Source organism: Phocoena sinus, chromosome 13 (assembly GCF_008692025.1).
Source record: "Phocoena sinus isolate mPhoSin1 chromosome 13, mPhoSin1.pri, whole genome shotgun sequence".
Taxonomy (NCBI): Eukaryota; Metazoa; Chordata; class Mammalia; order Artiodactyla; family Phocoenidae; genus Phocoena; species Phocoena sinus.
This window is the reverse complement of record NC_045775.1, coordinates 29465333-29485644: the sequence shown is the minus strand read 5'-3', so window position 1 is coordinate 29485644 and position 20312 is coordinate 29465333. Positions and strand designations below refer to the sequence as shown.

Here is a 20312-nt window from a genome sequence, read left to right as displayed (position 1 = left end):
GGTTATCTAATTTATATATAGTAGTGTGTATATGTTAATCCCAAGCTCTTGATGTATCCCTCTCCTCTTTGGTAACCATAAGTTTGCTTTCAAAATCTGTGAGTCTGTTTCTGTTTTATAAATAAGTTCATTTATATCATTTAAAAAAAATTAGATTCCACATATGGGTGATATCATATGATATTTGTCTTTGTCTGACTTAGTTCACTTAGTATGATAATCTCTAGGTCCATCCATGTTGCTGCAAATGGCATTATTTCATTCTTTTTTTATGGCTGAGTAATATTCCACTGTATACGTGTACCACATCTTCTTTATCCACCTCTCTGTTGATGGACATTTAGGTTGCTTCCATGTCTTGGCTATTGTAAATAGTGCTGCAATGAACATTCTCTTTCTCAAGATTGCTTTGGCTATTTGGGGTCTTTGGTGTTTCCATACAAATTTTAAAAATTTTTGTTCTAGTTCTGTGGAAAATGCCATTGGTAATGTGATAGGGATTGCATTGACTCTGTAGATTGTCTTGGTGGTCTAGTCATTTTGACAATATTGATTCTTCCAATCCAAGAACATGGTATATTTTCCCATCTATTCGTGTCATTTTCGATTTCTTTCATCAGTGTCTTATAGTTTTCAGAGTACAGGCCTTTTGCCTCCTTAGGTAGGTTTATTCCTAGGTATTCTTTTTGATGCCATGGTAAATGGGATTATTTCCTTAATTTCTCTTTCTGATCTTTCCTGATTAGTGTATAGGAAAGCAAGAGATTTCTGTGTATTAATTTTGTATCCTGCAGTTTTACCAAATTCATTGACGAGCTCTAGTAGTTTTCTGGTAGCATCTTTAGGATTTTCTATGTATAGTATCATGTTATCTGCAAACAGTGACAGTTTTACTTCTTCCTTTCCAACTTGGATTCCTTTCATTTCTTTTTCTTCTCTGATTGCTTGTGGCTAAAACTTCCAAAACTATGTTGAATAAAACTGGTGAGAGTGAACATCCTTGTCTTGTTCCTGATCTTAGAGGGAATGCCTTCAGCTTTTCACCATTGAGAATGATATTAGCTGTGGGTTTGTCATATATGGCTTTTATTATGTTGTGGTAAGTTCCCTCTCTGCCCACTTTCTGGAGAATTTTTATCATAAATGGGTGCTGAATTTTGTCAAAAGCTTTTTATGCATCTATTGAGATGATCATATGGTTTTATTCTTCAGTATGTTAATGTGGTGTATCACACTGATTGATTTACAGATATTGAAGAATTCTTGCATCCCTGGGATAAATCCCACTTGATCATGGTGGATGAGCCTTTTAATGTGTTGTTGGATTTGGTTTGCTAGTATTTTGTTGAGTATTTTTGCATCTATGTTCATCAGAGATATTCAGCCACCATCTTTATTTAGAGATAGGAAAGCAGGGAGAGTAAGAAAACCTTCACCTTGACCTGCAGCCTAACCCCCAAGAACGATGCTCCCATCACGTGGCCTGGCATCTGTCTTCCCATGTTCGATGTCCTTCTCTTTTGTATTACAGGACATGACCATGCCTCAAATTTCTTTTCTTTGGTTGCTTAATTCCTACTAGTTCTCCCTGAAGTAAAACCTGTTCCCTGACAATTTCCAATTTGGTTTTGTGACATCACAGAATGACTCCAACTATTTCAAAAGGTGGTACTTTATTAAAAGCAAAATATTCCTTTTATTTTGGGCTAGGGAACGAAGGTGTGTAGCTAAATTAAACTCATTTAAAAGAGTCCCCAAAGTCTGGTAATTGTTTCTTTAATTTCTTGGATTTTGAAGGTTTTAGATCCTGATGTGATAGTAACTGACATATCTACCTCTTTGCCTCCATTGAAGCTGGGCCTCCAGTATGTCAATTGCTTGTCCCAGAGCCTAACATGGCTCCCTTGGGTATCTGTAATTTACAGCACAGGGGAGCTAAAAATGTCCTTAGATTTGTTCCCATCAACACCCTTCCTTCCCTACAGGAATGAGCGTTGCCATTTCCTGCCCTCCCACCCTCATGGTGAGTCAACAACTTTCAACACTCAATTTCCCAACAACTTGGAAAGAAAGTGATAATAATACTTGACATATAAAGCCCTTAATTGCTTTAGAATCATCCGCACTAACGGATCTCACTGAGTTCTCCTAGCAAACCTACTGGCTGTGGAGCAGAGGGAATGCTGTTATTCCCACTTCACAGAGACAGGCTTAGACAGGTCGAGGGACTCCCTCCAGATTTTGTAACTTCTAAATTGCAAGGTAGGGATTTGAACCCAGGTCTAAATGACCTGGCATCCTGGGTTTGCCCCACTTGGTCACAGTTGCCTCAAAAGCCATGGGCATCTCCCAACACCAAGTCCTCATCCCTCCATCATGTCTTTGCAACCCTGCCTGCCCTTCTTCAGGCAGCTCTCAGTCGGGGCCCCTCACTTCTCCCAGCTGCAGCCAGGCCGGCCTCTTCTCTCCTGACGGCCCACTTGATTCCCACTCCTGTGGCTCTGTTCATGCTGCTCTTTGCTCTGGAGAACCTGTGCCTTCTCTCCAACACCTCCTTCTCCATGACTTTGCTATGCCCCTTCCTAACAATGCCTTCAAATCTTGTCTTTCCATGGAGACTCTGATTTTATTTGGTCTTGTGCTACTTCCTAAAAATTCCTTGAGTTAACTTTGTCTCCCAACTAGATTAGAAATTTTCTTATGGGAAGACAGTGTTTTTGCTTCTGCGTTAGAAGGCCTGTCGGTGTGCGGACACCACTCATGCTGGCTTGGGAAAGCCAGTTATTAGGCTGCTGGATTGTGCCGGTTCATTTCACTATGGTACTTTGAAATCAGCCACGGTGGGAGTATTTATACCGCAGATGTTGGTAAATCAGTACCCCCCAGCCCTCCATTTAGGAGGGCTGGTCGGTGAACCTCTACCACCACACCACTGGCATAGGCTGAAAATTCAGATTAGTTTTTTAAAAATTACCCTGATTATCCCATGGTCCCTAACTGACAAGTGGGGGAAACAGAAATAGCTCTTATCTTTTTATTCCCCCCCTGGAGAAATTATTCTGCCCCTGGATTTATATTCCATTGTATTGAGGAAATGTTCGTGCACTCATTCTTGTTTAAAAGTCAGAAGCGCTGTAGCTGCCACTCAGAGTGGAAAGAGGGGCTGAGCTTCCCTTTGCTCAGGCTGTTTAAAGGGAATGGGGTGGGCCTGGGGGGTTCTCAGGCTGGACAGGGAGGCTGAGATCCCTTGTGACAGTTATATAAGACCCCAAACCCAGACTTTGGGAAAGGCACGGAAACAGGACTCTTGTCTTCTCATGAGATGTTCCTGTTGTGGAAGAGAGTGATGTCCTGTCTTGTGAGTGGACTTCACTGGAGGCCGTGCACGTTCCCTGACATTGTCCTAGAGGAGGGCAGATCCTGGGGCAGTCAGTGGTCTGTCAACTCCTGGAGGCGACAGAAATCCCAGGGGAGGAATGCACCGGACGCTTGTTCACCACAGGAGATACCAGAGGAGGGAGAGAGCCTGAAAGGCTGTGGTTGTACTTATGAAGCCGATGGGGCCTCAGAGCCATGGTAGTTTGGAGAATTTATATAAATGCAACCTCATGTGTACCCTCATTTTTTTAAAATTTTTTTTTTTTTTGCGGTACGCGGGCCTCTCACTGTTGTGGCCTCTCCCGTTGCGGAGCACAGGCTCCAGACGCGCAGGCTCAGTGGCCGTGGCTCACGGGCCCAGCCGCTCCGCGGCATGTGGGATCCTCCCGGACCGGGGCACGAACCCATGTCCCCTGCATCGGCAGGCGGACTCTCAATCACTGCGCCACCAGGGAAGCCCTGTGTACCCTCATTGAGGTGGAGGCACTTCATATATATTCTCTCAAAGAACAAAACCAGTTCCACTCCTTTGCATTCCTCAGACACCCTGCATGATGCTGAACATGGCTTTGAGGTTCACCTCCTCCCTGACCCTGGCACCAGGGCACTGGGATAATCTGAGGGTCAGCTTCGTGGCTCGGAGAAAAGGGACTGCCCACAGCGAGGCCAGGTTTTGAATGGCTGCCATTCTCAAGGTGGGCGTCTGGTCAGAAATCCATGCTCTGCATGGAGATGGCCTCTTCGTTGTCCCAGCTCAGAGAACTTTCCCCTCTCTCCAGGCCTTGGTCCCACTTTAATCACAGAAATTAGTTCAGGATAAGACTGAGCCAAAATATGATGCCTCAAACATGTTCATCATCCCTTTGGTTTGAAAGAATCAAGGGGATCGCTCATAATGAGGGATCTGATTGTCATAGTCTGTATGAAATTTAAATCCTTTAAGCTAAATCTGAATTTCTAAACCAAAGTGTGCTCTCTCCAGTTTCCCAGTTCCGACTGCAGGGGACTCTGGCAGGACAGTGATGGGAGGTCCTTCACACATTTTCCACTCTATTCTCTGTCTTAAATCCTGCCTTCTGGGCTTCCCTGGTGGCGCAGTGGTTGGGAGTCCGCCTGCCGATGCCGGGGACACGGGTTCATGCCCTGGTCCGGGAAGATCCCACATGCCGCGGAGCGGCTGGGCCCGTGAGCCATGGCCGCTGAGCCTGCGCGTCTGGAGCCTGTGCTCCGCAACGGGAGAGGCCACAACAGTGAAGGGCCCGCGTACCGCAAAAAACAAAACAAAAAAACCCCAGACCTGCCTTCTAAAAACAGACTCCTTCTGTTTGTAAAAAACGGAACTGGTATTATCCAAAATTCCTATCTGTTTTCCCTTAAGACCTCTATACATCCTCCTCATGGATAGTGATTCCTTCTTTCCAAACAGTTTCCTACAGTATCAGTCACTGGTCCAGGAAGGTACAAGGCATTCCGTTGCTCCAGCAGCAAATGTTGCTTCTTGAAACAGTCAAACTCTTCTCTGTCCCTCTACCCTCATCTATATTCTTGCCAGGTAGTTCCTATGCTCCAACCCAAATGCTGGGATTGCTGAGTCCTGGTCCCTGTCAGTGCCCTTCTTATTTTCTCTCTAGAGGTATGTCCGTTCATCCTAAAATCCTTTCCCAACTCTGACCACCCCAAAGTGCTACAACCCTATCACGTCTTCACGTCCTCTCGGTTCTTATGTAAATGTATCACCTGGGCTCAGGGCTGGAAGTCAGGGGACACAAGTTCTAGTCCTGGATGTGCAACTAACTAGCAACTTAATTAACTTCCCTATACCTCCCTTCCTCTTCTAACAACTGGGGATGCTAACAGCAGCCTCATAGGGCTGAGATGATGCTAGAAGGAGAGGATCTCAGTGTAAGGGGTTACTGTCATTATGATGACATCTTGGTGAGCTCACATTAACTTGTGTGGCTCTGTACCTCAGGGGACCAAGGAAAGGCAAGAGAGAGCCAGCAAATGCCAGACGAAGCAAGTGCCAACCATCTTGGACCACAGTTGGAAAAATACAGGCAGCCTTAAGACGGGCTCGGCCTCTGTAACATATGTCAGTGTCTACACGGACACAGACTGGAGTGTGCTAATGGTGTTGGCAGAGCTGTACTGGCATGCACATGTGTGTGTCAGGGTGTGTGTGAGCACGCACGTGTGTTCTAACACATGTGGGAGGCATGCACATGTGTACAAGTGATTGTGTGGAGGCATGCACATGTTCACGTGTAGATCTGCGTATCGACTTGGTGCACAAAATTGATTTCAAAGTGAAAACAAAATATTTTTATTCCACAGTTTGGAGTTAAGGGACAGCATTTGGTGTTTTGTTCTTTAATGTTCCTCTATATATCCTCAGTAGAGCTTTTGTATTCCCACTCCCATTGAAACACCGGGTAGCTGTTCATCTCTTTGGCTGACGGGGAAAAGAGTATGACTGACAAAGTCTATTAGTAAGTCTTAAATCTTATTTTAGGCATAGATTTTTTTTTTTTTTACTTCTTCTCCAAATTTCAGAGAGGCTACTGACTAGACACCTTGAAAAGGAATGAAGTTTATGTCTCCCCTCTCTCTGGCGGAGATACAACTGAACAATCAAGTGACTGGCGTGCAAGTAAAGGAAAGTAAAGATACCGGAAGCCTGCATAATTGAGAAGCTTCATCGGTGTCCAGCAGCCAGACACTGACTTTGAGCCACATCTCAAAGTAGTGCTGGCTGGTGAATAGAAGTGGGGGGCTGGACTTGGGTTCCAGTCCCCACTTGGATACTTTTTAACGGTGTGGCTTTAGAAAGGCTATTCAACCTCTCTTCACCTTTAAGAGGTCGACAACGGTGGTAGATACCGCACAGGGGAATGGTGAGGGCCGAAGTAGATAACACAGGTGGAGTGCTTCACACATACCCATTATGAAAGATATTAAGTAAACATGCATTTCCCTGGGTTTTGGCTCCAAGCCTAAACAAAAGAGGTGTGAGGATTCTGTGAAGGTCGCTATTGCCTTTCCTCATTTAAAAGTGACATGGTCCAAAGCACGTCATGCTTCCTGCCCTCCTTCCTGGATCCCCCATCAACAGCTGACCAGGCAGGACCCCCTGTCACCCTCCTTCTCACTTTTCCTGTTCCTCTTTGTCTCCACATCATCAACTGGAGCTGTGACATTTCTTCTCTAAACTTCTGGGCCTTCCTTAGTCATGTCCCTATTATCTCCTTGCTCAGCACATACAGGTAAAAATAAAAAGCCTTTACATCATCAAGAACTTTGGTTTCCTCATTATGAACACAAAAGAGTAGGATTCTCCCTCCCACCCCCACCCATTAAGGTGTAAAGAGAAGTCAGTCCTCCTTTCCAGAGAGATCTGAAAGGAGATCCAGGACCATGCGCAGATTCTGGGTCATCCCATGGGGTAGGGCTGCCAGATAAAACGCAGGATGCTCCATTAAGTTTGTTTGCTCTCGCTTGCTAATCAGGCAACCCTGCACCGGGGGATCCCTGCCCACACCCTGGTTGCTCGCGCCTGAGAAGCTCAGCGCTACCCACCTGTGAACCGCAGCGCCACACACGCTGGAGTAGGATGCATAGACGTCAGTGCCATAAACGTGGTACCTGGGGTCTTGGCATCCTGCTGGACATTTCACAATGAACTCGGGATTGATTATCTTTCCAGCTCTCACATCACAGTTGATCTGAGGCACAGCTGGGAATGCAAAATGAGGTCAAGATTACACCTTGTGGTATCAGCTTATATATGGGGTGACTGTTAGGTCATAACTGTTCATTTACTTAATCTCTAAAAGCCAGAGCCTGGGCTGACCCTGGATCCCCTCCATATAATGAAAGCAAAGAGGTAATTAGGACATTCCTCAGACCAAAAGAGCAATCACCATCCACTGCACTTAACCTGCTGAGAACAAGAACAAGAGGCTCATTCCTGTGCTTATTCGAACCATTAATTAATTGAAGAAGAGAACGCTGGGAAAAGACCTGCCTCCAATGGTCAGAAATGTCAGCCTGAGTCCACGATTAGAGAATACTGGTTTTTCAGATGCTCTGGAGCTAGCCCAGGAAAAGAGGAAACTCAGAAAACCTCGCAGGAAGAAGAAAGGTATCGGAAAGGGCAAGCGAGAGAGCATGGGCCTTGCGTCGGGACCAGCCAGGACAAGGTGGGCTGCTGCAGCAGAGGCCCCGGGCTGGAGCCTGCGGGGAGCATGGGGATGGGCAGGCCTGGGCCAGGTGAAGGAGGCGTGAGTGCTTGTGTTCTGTGCGGGAGGTGGGACTCCATGGAAGGTTTTTGGACAGGCGAGATAGGTAATGAAAGTGATCTTTTGTCTCAGTCCTAGAGGCTGGGTCCTAGCTCCAGGGTCAAGATGGGAGTGATCTTTGCTCATCTGCCTCCACACTCAGTGGAAAGCTGGAAACTGCCCTGCTAGGCATCCAGGGGAAGCTCATTCATTCTGTCCTCCCTCCTCTCTGGCTTGGTGACACCATTGACAGGCTAGCAGTATTCACTAGGCAAGGCTGCTGGAGCCCGAAGCTTGCTTAGGGATGAGACAATGTAGATGCTCTAGTGGCAGTACCTAAAAGGGGGTGTGGCTGCATCTTCCCTGAAAAAAATTTCCCTCAAAAACTCCTGAATGAAAAGGTCTCCTAGAGGATATTGATGCCTGGGAGCTAGGAATAGATTCTCTAGAAGGGACTCTGAAACATAATCACTATTCAAAGAGTAAGAAGGCTCTGGAGGGATCTGGAAACCACCAGATGGGAGGGCTGCCTGGCACAGATGGGGCGTTTGGCCATAAGAAGGCGAGCATTTGGAGGCAAATATAGCTGTTTCACAAGTAGGACTGTCGTGTGCTATGACATCAGAGGACTGAGCTAGAACTAAGGGGGAGATTTTCTACAGAGGCATTTTTTGCCAAAAAGAACTTTCTAGTAAATGAAGTTGCCCTTGAAGGAAGGGGCTGGAAGAATGCAAGCAGGGACTGAACAGTTGAAGAAGGGATGTCTCCACTGGGTGGGAGGTAGAAAGCAAGCCCCGCCCAGTGGTAAGAGTCTGTGATTACAAACATGGATTCAGGATCTCTGCCAGGCCACCCATCCTCTAACTGGGTTACTGAGATGTTCTCAGAGTTGTTAATAGCTTCCAGCTGTATCCAAAATGCACTTTTTTTTTCTTTTTTTAACCCTTATGTATCTGAATGGAGCCGAGTTGCATTTCATTCAGACTGGAGAGAGAACTAAAGTTAGAACTCCTGCTCTTTTCCTAAACACCCCTCCCAGACAGTCTTGGCCACGCAGGGCTGGGCCAGCATGGAAGTCCTTCTCCTGGGAGCCCGGGGGCTGAGTGTGATCACAGGCTAAAACAATTTGTGGTCCACATGAAGGAGGGAAGCGCTGCGCTTAAAATGGTTTTGTGGTTTCGTTCTTCCCACCACAGGCTGCTTCCTCTCCAAAGTTATTTTCTTTTTATCTTTCATTCTTTTAAACCCTGATACTCAAGGCTGCATTGACTATTTTGAGTCTTGGATTACTGTTCTAAAATGCCAGTTGTGGGACTGAAGATGGCTGTGTAGTCTCTCCTTAAATTAGTTAGTTGTTGGATCACTGGGTGTAACTAAATGCTTTCAGCTCTCCTCCCTTCCACAGATCACTGCCCCACTCCCGAATGCATCTCCTCCCTTAGATGTAAAGAAAATGGAAGCATTCCTTCTCAGCTCTTAGTTACATGAAATAGGAAGTGACGAGCTCTGTGACCTGGGGTTCAATTTGGATGTGACTTTGTCACCCTGAGGGTTTGGATCTCCTGGTAGGCCAACCCAACTCTCCTGGAGTTGTAAACTGGGCTCTATCTAGAAGCTTATTGCATGAGTGTCATAGAGTGGTCGAACTTATTGCAAGACAGGTGCAGATGTGGTAGAATTTTCCATGAAATAGTTGGTTTAAAAAAATAAGGGGAAAAGTGTCACCTGGGAATATTTTGCTTCCGGCTAATCAATTCCCACCCCCCACACACACACCCCACCCCTTCCTGTGGGGAGAATTTGTTTTTTATTTTACTTTTTGCTTTGTCTTGTTTTTACAAAGGCCTGGGCAAGCCCTTAAATAAGATCTGCTGCTTTATCTGCACCCAGCTGGATTAGAAAACTTGGTGAATTAGCTCATCCCACGGGGTGGGGGGCTATAAAATGATATCAAGCACATATGCTCATGCATTTTGGAAGAACAGGGTACAATGACAAAGTTGGCCAAAGGTCAAATATTTGTTCAATTTGTACAGAAAATTCAGCCGGAGAGAGTGAGCTAATTACAATTTCAGAGTAACTGCCAAAATCATTGGCAAGTGTAACGTCTTAATCCAGCTGGCAAGAAGCAGTCATCTGCATCTTTTCTGGCTGCTCTTCTCTGAGTATATGGAAACCACGATTTCTTCTTTTACAGTATTTTCTCAGTTATTTGTGAAGTAGTCTGTTTTCTTATAACCTTCCAGGAATCTTCCATCCATCCACTTAAAGCCGAAATGATATGATTTATCTTTGTATTTCCTCTGAATACATTTGAACTATTCCATCTTACGGCTTAGGTCTTCCTTTTCTCTCTTTCTCTTCTGTCGTATAGGTTCATTTTCTTTTTTCTCAACATCTTTATTGGCGTATAATTGTTTTACAATGGTGTGTTAGTTTCTGCTTTATAACAGATGAATCAGCTATAAGTATACATACATCCCCATATCTCCTCCCTCTTGCATCTCCCTCCCACCCTCCCTATCCCACCCCTCTAGGTGGTCACAAAGCACCGAGCTGATCTCCCTGTGCTATGTGGCTGCTTCCCATTAGCTTTTTTACATTTGGTAGTGTATATATCTACATGCCACTCTCTCACTTCATCCCAGCTTCCCCTCCCCCTCCCCGTGTCCTCAAGTCCATTCTCTACATCTATGCCTTTACTCCTCTTCTGCAATTAGGTTCTTCAGAACTTTTATTTTTTTTGATGCCATATATATGCGTTAGCATACCATATTTGTTTTTCTCTTTCTGACCTACTTCACTCTGTATGACAGACTCTAGGTCCATCCACCTCCCTACAAATAACTCAATTTCATTTCTTTTTATGGCTGAGTAATATTCCCTTGTATATATATGCCGCATCTTCATCCATTCATGTGTCGGTGGACACTTAGGTTGCTTCCATGTCCTGGCTATTGTAAATAGAGCTGCAGTGAACATTGTGGTACATGACTCTTTTTGAATTATGGTTTTCTCAGGGTATATGCCCAGTAGTGGGATTGCTGGGTAGTATGGTAGTTCTATTTTCAGTTTTTTAAGGAACCTCGATACTGTTCTCCATTCTGGCTGTATCAATTTACATTCCCAACAACAGTGCAAGAGGGTTTCCTTTTCTCCACACCCTCTCCAGCATTTATTGTTTGTAGACTTTTTGATGATGGCCATTCTGACTGGTGTGAGGTGATACCTCACTGTAGTTTTGATTTGCATTTCTCTGATGATTAGTGATGTTGAGCATCCTTTCATGTGTTTGTCAGAAATCTGTATATCTTCTTTGGAGAAATGTCTGTATAGGTCTTCTGCCCATTTTTGGATTGGGTTGTTTGTTTTTTTGATATTGAGCTGCATGAGCTGCTTGTATATTTTGGAGATTAATCTTTGTCAGTTCATTCATTTGAAAATATTTTCTCCCATTCTGAGGGTTGTCTTTTCGTCTTGTTTATGGTTTCCTTTGCTGTGCAAAAGCTTTTAAGTTTCATTAGGTCCCATTTGTTTATTTTTGTTTTTATTTCCATTTCTCTAGGAGGTGGGTCAAAGTATTCTGCCTATGTTTTCCTCTAAGAGTTTTACGGCGTCTGGCCTTACATTTAGGTCTTTAATCCACTTTGAGTTTATTTTTATGTATGGTAGTAGGGAGTGTTCTAATTTCATTCTTTTACATGTAGCTGTCCAGTTTGCTCAGCACCACTTACTGAAGAGGCTTTCTTTTCTCCATTGTATATTCTTGCCTCCTTTATCAAAGGTAAGGTGACTATATGTGCGTAGGTTTATCTCTGGGCTTTCTATCCTGTTCCATTGATCCATATTTCTGTTTTTGTGCCAGCACCATACTGTCTTGATTACTGTAGCTTTGTAGTAGTGTCTGAAGTCTGGGAGCCTGATTCCTCCAGCTCCGTTTTTCTTTCTCAAGATTGCTTTGGCTATTTGGGGTCTTTGGTGTTTCCATACAAGTTGTGAAATTTTTTGTTCTAGTTCTATGAAAAATGCCATTGGTAGTTTGATAGAGATTACACTGAATCTGTAGATTGCTTTGGGTAGTAGAGTCATTTTCACAATGTTGATTCTTCCAATCCAAGAACATGGTATATCTCTCCATCTGTTTGTATCATCTTTAGTTTCTTTCATCAGTGTCTTATAGTTTTCTGCATACAGGTCTTTTGTCTCCTTAGGTAGGTTTTTTCCTAGGTATTTTACCCTTTTTGCTGCAATGGTAAATGGGAGTGTTTCCTTAATTTCTCTTTCAGATTTTTCATCATTAGTGTATAGGAATGCAAGAGATTTCTGTGCATTAATTTTGTATCCTGCTACTTTACCAAATTCATTGATTAGCTCTAGTAGTTTTCTGGTAGCATCTTTAGGATTCTCTATGTATAGTATCATGTCATCTGCAAACAGTGACAGCTTTACTTCTTCTTTCCTGATTTGGATTCTTTTTATCTCTTTTTCTTCTCTGATTGCTGTGGCTAAAACTTCCAAAACTATGTTCAGTAATAGTGGTGAGAGTGGGCAACCTTGTCTTGTTCCTGATCTTGGAGGCAATGGTTTCAGTTATTCACCATTGAGAATGATGTTGGCTATGGGTTTGTCATATATGGCCTTTATTATATTGAGGTAGGTTCCCTGTCTGCCACTTTCTGGAGGGTTTTTTATCATAAATGGGTGTTGAATTTTGTCAGAAGCTTTTTCTGCATCTATTGAGATGATCATATGGTTTTTCTCCTTCTGTTTGTTAATTTGGTTTATCACATTGATTGATTTGTGTATATTGAAGAATCCTTGCATTCCTGAGATAAACCCCACTTGATCATGGTGTATGATCCCTTTAATGTGCTATTGGATTCTGTTTGCTAGTATTTTGTTGAGGATTTTTGCATCTATGTTCATCAGTGATATGGGCCTGTAGTTTTCTTCTTTGTGACATCTTTCTTTGGCTTTGGTATCAGGGTGATGGTGGCTTCGTAGAATGAGTTTTGGAGTGTTCCTCCCTCTGCTATATTTTGGAAGAGTTTGAGAAGGATAGGTATTAGCTCCTCTCTAAATGTTTGATAGTATTCGCCTGTGAAGCCATCTGGTCCTGGGCTTTTGTTTGTTGGAAGATTTTTAATCACAGTCTCAATTTCAGTGCTTGTGATTGGTCTGTTTATATTTTCTATTTCTTCTTGGTTCAGTCTTGGAAGGTTGTGCTTTTCTAAGAAGTTGTCCATTTCTTCCAGGTTGTCCATTTTATTGGCATAAAGTTGCTTGTAGTAATCTCTCATGAGTCTTTGTATTTCTGCAGTGTCAGTTGTTACTTCTCCTTTTTCATTTCTAATTCTATTGATTTGAGTCTTCTCCCTTTCTTTCTTGATGAGTCTGGCTAATGGTTTATCAATTTTGTTTATCTTCTCAAACAACCACCTTTTAGTTTTATTGATCTTTGCTATTGTTTCCTTCTTTTCATTTATTTCTGATCTGATCTTTATGATTTCTTTCCTTCTGCTAACTTTGGGGTATTTTTATTCTTCTTTCTCTAATTGCTTTAGGTGTAAGGTTAGGTTGTTTATTTGAGATGTTTCTTGTTTCTTGAGGTAGGATTGTATTGCTATAAAATTCCCTCTTAGAACTGCTTTTGCTGCATCTCATAGGTTTTGGGTCATTGTGTTTTCATTGTCATTTGTTTCTAGGTATTTTTAAATTGCCTCTTTGATTTCTTCAGTGATCCTTGGTTATTTAGTAGTGTATTGTTTAGACTCCATCTGTTTGTATTTCCTACAGATTTTTTCCTGTAATTCATATCTAGTCTCATAGCATTGTGGTTGGAAAAGATACTTGATACAATTTCAGTGTTCTTAAATTTACCAGGGCTTGATTTGTGACCCAAGATATGATCTATCCTGGAGAATGTTCCATGAGCACTTGAGAATAAAGTGTATTCTGTAGTTTTTGGATGGAATGTCTTATAAATATCCATTAAGTCCATCTTGTGTAATGTATCATTTAAAGCTTTTGCTTCCTTATTTATTTTCATTTTGGATGATCTGTCCATTGGTGAAAGTGGGGTGTTGAAGTCCCCTACTATTATTGTGTTACTGTCGATTTCCCCTTTTATGGCTGTTAGCATTTGCCTTATGTATTGAGGTGATCCTATGTTGGGTGCATAAAGATTTACAATTGTTATTTATATCTTCTTCTTGGATTGATCCCTTGATCATTATGTAGTGTCCTTCTTTGTCTCTTATAATAGTCTTTAAAGTCTATTTTGTCTGATATGAGAATTGCTACTACAGCTTCCTTTTGATTTCCATTTGCATGGAATATCTTTTTCCATCCCCTCACTTTCAGTCTGTATGTGTCCCTTGGTCTGATGTGGGTCTCTTGTAGACAGCATATATATGGGTCTTGTTTTTGTATCCATTCAGCCAGTCTATGTCTTTTGGTTGGAGCCTTTAATCCATTTACATTTAAGGTAGTTATCAATATGTAGGTTCCTATTACCATTTTCTCAATTGTTTTGTGTTTTTTATTGTAGGTCTTTTCCTTCTCTTGTGTTTCCTGCCTAGAGAAGTTCCTTCAGCATTTGTTGTATAGCTGGTTTGGTGGTGCTGAATTCTCTTAGCTTTTGCTTATTTATAAAGGTTTTAATTTCTCTGTCAAATCTGAATGAGATTCTTGCTGTGTAGCGTATTCTTGCTTGTAGGTTTTTCCCTTTCATCACTTTAAATATGTCCTGCCACACCCTTCTGGACTGCAGAGTTTCTGCTGAAAGATCAGCTGTTAACCTTATGGGGATTCCCTTGTATGTTATTTGTTGGTTTTCCCTTGCTGCTTTTAATATTTTTTCTTTGTATTTAATTTTCGATAGCTTGATTAATATGTGTCTTGGTGTGTTTCTCCTTGGATTTATCCTGTATGGGACTCTCTGTGCTTCCTGGACTTGATTGACTATTTCCTTTCTCATATTAGGAAAGTTTTCAACTCTAATCTCTTCAAATATTTTCTCAGTCCCTTTCTTTTTCTCTTCTTCTTCTAGGACCCCTATAATTCGCATGTTGGTGCATTTAATGTTGTCCAAGAGGTCTCTGAGACTGTCCTCCATTCTTTTCTTTCGTTTTTCTTTATTCTGCTCTGCACTAGTTATTTCCACTATTTTACGTTCCAGGTCACTTATCCGTTCTTCTGCCTCAGTTATTCTGCTATTGATCCCTTCTAGAGAATTTTTAATTTCATTGATTGTGTTGTTCATCATTGTTGTTTGCTCTTTGGTTCTTCTAGGTCCTTGTTAAACGTTTCTTGTATTTTTTCCATTCTATTTCCACGATTTTGGATCATCTTTACTGTCATTACTCTGAATTCTTTTTCAGGTAGACTGCCTATTTCCTCTTCATGTGTTTGGTCTGGTGGGTTTTTACCTTGCTCCTTCACCTGCTGTGTGTTTCTCTGTCTTCTCATTTTGCTTAACTTACTGTGTTTGGGGTCTCCTTTTTGCAGGCTGCAGGTTCGTAGTTCCCGTTGTTTTTGGTGTCTGCCCCCAGTGGGTAAGGTTGGTTCAGTGAGTTGTGTAGGTTTCCTGGTGGAGAGGACTGGTGCCTGTTTTCTGGTGCATGAGGCTGGATCTTGTCTTTCTGTTAGGCAGGGCTGCGTCTGGTCGTGTGTTTTGGGGTGTTTGTGAACTTATTATGATTTTAGGCAGCCTCTCTGCTACTGGGTGGAGTTATGTTCCTGTCTTGCTAGTTGTTTGTCTTAGGGTGTCCAGCACTGTAGCTTGCTCGTTGTTGAGTGGAGCTGGGTCTTAGCATTGAGATGGAGATCTCTGGGAGAGCTTTCGCTGTTTGATATTATGTGAAGCCAGGAGGTCTCTGGTGGACCAATGTCCTGAACTCGGCTCTCCCACCTCAGAGGCACTGGCCTGACACCCAGCCAGAGCACCAAGACCCTGTCAGCCACATGGCTCAGAAGAAAAGGGAGAAAGAACGAAAGAACGAAAGAATGAAAGAACGAAAGAAAGAAAGAAATGAAGAATGAGAGAAAGAAAGAAAGTAGGAAGGAAAGAAGGAAAGAAAGAATGGGAGAAAGAATGAAAGAAAGAAGGAAAGTAAGAAAGAAGGAAAGAAAGAAAGAATGAGAGAAAGAAAGAAAGGATAAAATAAAGTTATTAAAATAAAAAATTATTAAAAATTTTAAAATAACAAAAAAAAGAAAAAATGGACAGACAGAACCCTAGGACAAATGGTAAAAGCAAAGCTATACAGAAAAAATCACACAAAGAAGCATACACATACACACTCACAAAAAGAGAAAAAGGAAAAAAAATGTATATATAAAAGAAAAAGGAGAGAGCAACCAAATCAATAAACAAATCTACCAATGATAATAAACTTTCTTTTTTTTTTTTTTTTTTTGCGGTACGTGGGCCTCTCATTGTTGTGGCCTCTCCCGTTGCAGAGCACAGGCTCCGGACGCCCAGGCCCAGCGGCCATGGCTCACGGGCCCAGCCGCTCCACGGCATGTGGGATCCTCCCGGACCGGGGCACGAACCCGCGTCCCCCGCATCGGCAGGCGGACTCTCAACCACTGCGCCACCAGGGAAGCCCCTACCAATGATAATAAACTCTAAGTACTCAACTAAGATAAACATAAAACCAGCAACAAATTAGATGTAGAAAGCAAACCCCAAGTCTACAGTTGCTCCCAAAATCCACCGCCTCAATTTTGGGATCATCCGTTTTCTATCAGGTATTCCACAGATGCAGGGTACATCAAGTTGACTGTGAGGTTTAATCCACTGCTCCCGAGGCTGCTGGGAGAGATTTCCCTTTCTCTTCTTTGTTCGCACAGCTCCTGGGGTTCAGCTTTGGATTTGGCCCTGCCTCTGTGTGTAGGTCGCCTGAGGGCATCTGTTCTTCTCTGAGACAGGATGGAGTTAAAGGAGCGGCTTATTAGGGGGCTCTGGCTCACTCAGGTCAGGGGGAGGGAGGGGTATGGAATGTGGGGTGAGCCTGTGGTGGCAGAGGCCAGCATGATGTTGCAACAGTCTGAGGCGCGCCATGTGTTCTCCTGGGGAAGTTGTCCCCGGATCATGGGACCCTGGCAGTGGCGGGCTGCACAGGCTCCCAGGAGGGGAGGTGTGGAGAGTGACCTGTGCTTGCACACAGGCTTCTTGATGGCTGCAGCAGCAGCCTTAGCATTTCATGCCCATCTCTGGGGTCTGCGCTGATAGCTGTGGCTCGTGCCCATCTCTGGAGCTCGTTTAGGCGGTGCTCCGGATCCGCTCTTCTCACGCAACCTGAAAGAATGGTCTCTTGCCTCTTCGGCAGTTCCAGACTTCTTCCCGGACTCCCTCCCAGCTAGTTGTGGCGCACTAGCCCCCTTCAGGCTGTGTTCATGCAGCCAACCCCAGTCCTCTCCCTGGGGTCTGACCTCCGAAGCTGGAGCCTCAGCTCCTAGCTCCCGCCTGCTCCGGAGGGGGAGCAGACAAGCCTCTCGGGCTGGTGAGTGCTGGTCGGCACCGATCCTCTGTGTGGGAATCTCTCCACTTTGTCCTCTGCACCCCTGTTGCTGCGCTCTCCTCCATGGCTCCAAAGCTTCCCCCTAGCCCACTCCCAATCTCCGCCAGTGAAGGGGTTTCCTAGTGTGTGGAAACTTTTCCTCCTTCACAGCTCCCTCCCAGAGGTGCAGGTCCCGTCCCTATTCTTTTGTCTCTGTTTATTCTTTTTTCTTTTGCCCTACCCAGGTATGTGGTGGTGGGGGTTTCTTGCCTTTTGGGAGGTCTGAGGTCTTCTGCCAGCGTTCAGTAGGTGTTCTGTAGGAGTTGTTCCACATGTAGATGTATTTCTGATGTATTTGTGGGGAGGAGGGTGATCTCCACGTCTTACTCCTCTGCCATCTTGAAGGTCTCTAGATTCATTTTCATCTCTCTTTGGGTTTCATCTCAAAAGTGCAGAAATAAGACTTCCTTCAGAGGACAGGTCAAAACTAAGGCAGCTCAAGAAGTGTCCATCTCAGGTCTGAAGGGAGCAGGAAGACACTGATGTGGCAAATAAGACTCAGGGGATGGGGAATGGTGCATCCCCACTATTAACTTTGGGGGAGAACTTAGAAGTCATAAGAAGGTTTACTCCTAGGAACATTTGGAGAAAGCAAGAAGAGAGCCTCTTCCATTCCTTCCTGAGTGGAGTTTTGTTGGTGGAAATGAGAGAACCCTGGGCTAAAGTCACAGAGATCCTGAGGGAGCCCAGAACTGCTTGAGTGGAAACTGCACAGAGACCTATTCCTCAGCCATCTGCTCTGTTTCCCCCTCATATGATTCCTCAAGGTTACCTTGCCTTCTCATGTCCGTTATGATTTTCTCAACAGAGCTCACATTAGAGCACCTCAGAATCTGCCAAGGATTCCTTCCTAGAGGCCCTTGGCACCAGACACAGGGAAAAGAGAACTGTTTGAAACCTGGATGGTTAGAATGAAAGGATAACCTTTAGATGCTGCCCACTGAGGTCATGTGTCTGCTGTACTGATCTCAGAGTGTTCCTGGGCAAAACTGGTATTGTTTGAGCCACTATCTTCATGCAACATTGGAATCTTAGAGGCACAACTGCAAATGTTTCTGCTCTAAGTTGGTTCTTGTGCCTGACCTAATAACAGAGTGATTATTGGGTGATGTCATATACAATAAGCCAATGATGTAGAGGCCAAATTCAAACTGTATAATCTGCTTCTTATTTTCCATTCATGTTTTCAGTGAATGTGGCTTTCAAGGCAAGCCACATTGCTTCGGGAAAACAAATTTCTTCTTCAATCAGAGGCGGCCGTTGTAAGCTTGCCTCTTGGCTGTTAATGAGAAAGAATTATTATAACATAAAAGCACTTATGCATAAACAGTTTTGATATGAAACTTAATTTTGTTCTACTGTGATATTCAACTAGAGTAAAATTCTATTTTTAAAAGATTATGCAAAAATGTTAATTTAATGAAATAAAATGATCATCAAATAAAATTTGAAGATGAATGCTTCCTTCTCCTGACACCAGTGACGAGATCATGTTAATTCTTCCTTGGTAGCAAATTCTTTTGCAAAGCATTCTTTTCCATTTTTCTTTTTTAAAAAATATTAATTTTTTTATTTGGCTGCACCGGGTCTTAGTTGCGGCATGCGAGCTCTTCATTGCAGTGCGTGGGCTTAGTTGCCCCATGGTATGTGAGATCTTAGTTCCTCAAGCAGTGATTAAACCCATGTCCCCTTCATTGGAAGGCAGATTCTTAACCACTGGACCACCAGGGAAGTCCCTCTTTTCCATTTTTCTTAAAAAGTCTTTGACTATGTTGAATCTTTTTTAAAATTTTATTTTATTAAATTATAGTTGATTTACAGTGTTGTGTTAATTTCTGCTGTACAGCAAGGTGCTTCAGTTATACATATATTCTTTTTCATATTCTTTTCAATTATGGTCTATCACAAGATAATGAATATAGTTCCCTGTGCTGTACAGTAGGACCTTGTTGTTTATCAATTGTATACATAATAGTTTGCATCTGCTAACCCCAAACTCCCAGTCCTTCCCTCCCCCACCCGCCCTCCCCCTTGGCAACCACAAATCTGTTCTCTGTATCTGTGAGTCTGTTTCTGTTTCATTGATAAGTTCATTTGTGTCATAGTCTAGATTCCACATATAAGTGATATCATAGGGTATCTTTCTCTTTCTGATTTACTTCACTTAGTATGATAATCTCTAGGTCCCATGCTGCTGCAAATGGCACTATTTCACTCTTTTTTTAATGGCTGAATAGTATTCCATTTTATATACACACACACACACACACACACACACACACACACACCCCACATCTTCTTTATCCATTCATCTGTCAATGGATATTTAGATTGTTTCCATGTCTTGGCTATTGTAAAGAGTGCTGCTATGAACACAGGGGTGCATTTATCTTTTTGAATTATAGTTTTGTCCAGCTATATGCCCAGGAGTGTGATTGCTAGATGTAGCATACACAGGAGCCATCTAAACTGGTTTGTTTTGTGTTGGCAATTGGTGTTGGGTCCAGGAAGGCTTTCCTTTGCATAATTTTATTTTACCTTATACAAGATCGGGTGCTCACTGAAGTCAGAGGCTTTGCAGGATGGACAGGCAACAATTTGTTGGAGTTAATCATCCCAGCTCTCACCTGTGTAACACTATCTCATCTGACCCCACTTTAGGCTATAAGGCCATTGCTTCTGGAGCCCTTCTGGGGCGTCCTTACATGTAGAAAAGCTATTGAGGAGATTTTACAACGTAAAAGCTTTTCTCTCTCTAGCACAAACACTCTGCCAGACAGGGATCGTTCTAGAGTTGTTGGTGGGCATAATTTATGGGGAAACATATGATGTGTTTATTAGTCTGGGCTAAAAGTTTCATGAGTTGAAGAGTAGGCCTTTTTCAAATGTGGAATCTAACATAAATGAAGTTAATCCTTAAAACCTATAAGGTATCTTGATTGCCTTAGGAGAAGTGTTTTATGAACATACCTAAGCCCTTCAACCATTATTTGTAGCCTTCAACAGTCAAGAAAAATGTAACCACATTTTGGTCATTTGTTAGAAACTGCTTGAGTAGGTTTAAGCTGACTATATTAGTGAGGTACCTGTG

At 43.1% G+C, this 20312-nt stretch overlaps 1 protein-coding gene across 1 annotated transcript in view; it reads right to left on the bottom strand.

The window, feature by feature from the left end:
* The window catches only part of VIT (vitrin), a 119764-nt gene that overhangs the window by 56150 nt on the left and 43302 nt on the right, over positions 1-20312 (bottom strand). Inside the window, exon 4 of the mRNA XM_032653116.1 lies at positions 6955-7111. Within this exon, the coding sequence (XP_032509007.1) occupies positions 6955-7111 (157 nt within the window). The remainder of the gene's footprint in view (positions 1-6954; positions 7112-20312) is intronic.